The sequence below is a fragment of the Arachis ipaensis genome, chromosome B04 (genome assembly GCF_000816755.2).
Source record: "Arachis ipaensis cultivar K30076 chromosome B04, Araip1.1, whole genome shotgun sequence".
NCBI lineage: Eukaryota > Viridiplantae > Streptophyta > Magnoliopsida > Fabales > Fabaceae > Arachis > Arachis ipaensis.
The window spans coordinates 31,813,444-31,814,104 of record NC_029788.2 but is presented as its reverse complement, the minus strand read 5'-3'; the positions used below and the strand labels follow the sequence as shown (position 1 = coordinate 31,814,104).

The 661-nt window shown below is 34.0% G+C and overlaps 1 protein-coding gene across 1 annotated transcript; it reads right to left on the bottom strand.

The window, feature by feature from the left end:
- On the bottom strand, positions 1–318 carry LOC107636241. The gene has a single exon (XM_016339764.1). The coding sequence runs from the start codon at positions 316–318 to the stop codon at positions 1–3; it is 318 nt and encodes a 105-aa protein (XP_016195250.1).

Below are 661 nucleotides of genomic sequence, written 5' to 3'. Positions count from 1 at the left end.
CTAGAGAAATGTTTTTCCAGTACTCCCATCACCATACACAAAGAAAAAACCCCCTTCATCACAATATATAGCTGTAACAATTTTATCGAATGCATATTTCTGCTCAGGTGTTGCGATGGCTAACATGTTTGAGGCATTTTTCTTTAAATCATCCCTGTTAAAGTTTAGCTCTTCCCTGATAACCCTTTCGGTTAACAAAGAACTATCAACTTCAGTTGCTAAAGGCATAGAAGGATAGTCTTTCAAGGTTTTATCATAGGAATGTAAGATCTTGTCTATATCCATTAAGCACAACTGCTTAATCTCATCATCTGACATGGTTAATTCTACATATTATACGATACTATAAAAATTCAATCAAACTAACAATGATCAATAATGCAGAACTTTTATAATTGCAATTAATAAAAACTCACTCCTCATGTTCATCACGGTTCTCTGTCGATACAAAATATCATCTGAGAGTTCATGCTAACATCTATTCCAAACATGTTCTGGTCTTGAGATATTGTTGGATGTTAATAGAATGACAAATAACCTCCTAACAGAAGAACTTTACTGATAAGGAAAAAGCTGATCAAATTGTGCCGGACAATGACCTAGTTAAATTTGCAAATCTCTACTGTGAACTCAAATTTCCAGTTTTTGTGGAAAAGCGGCA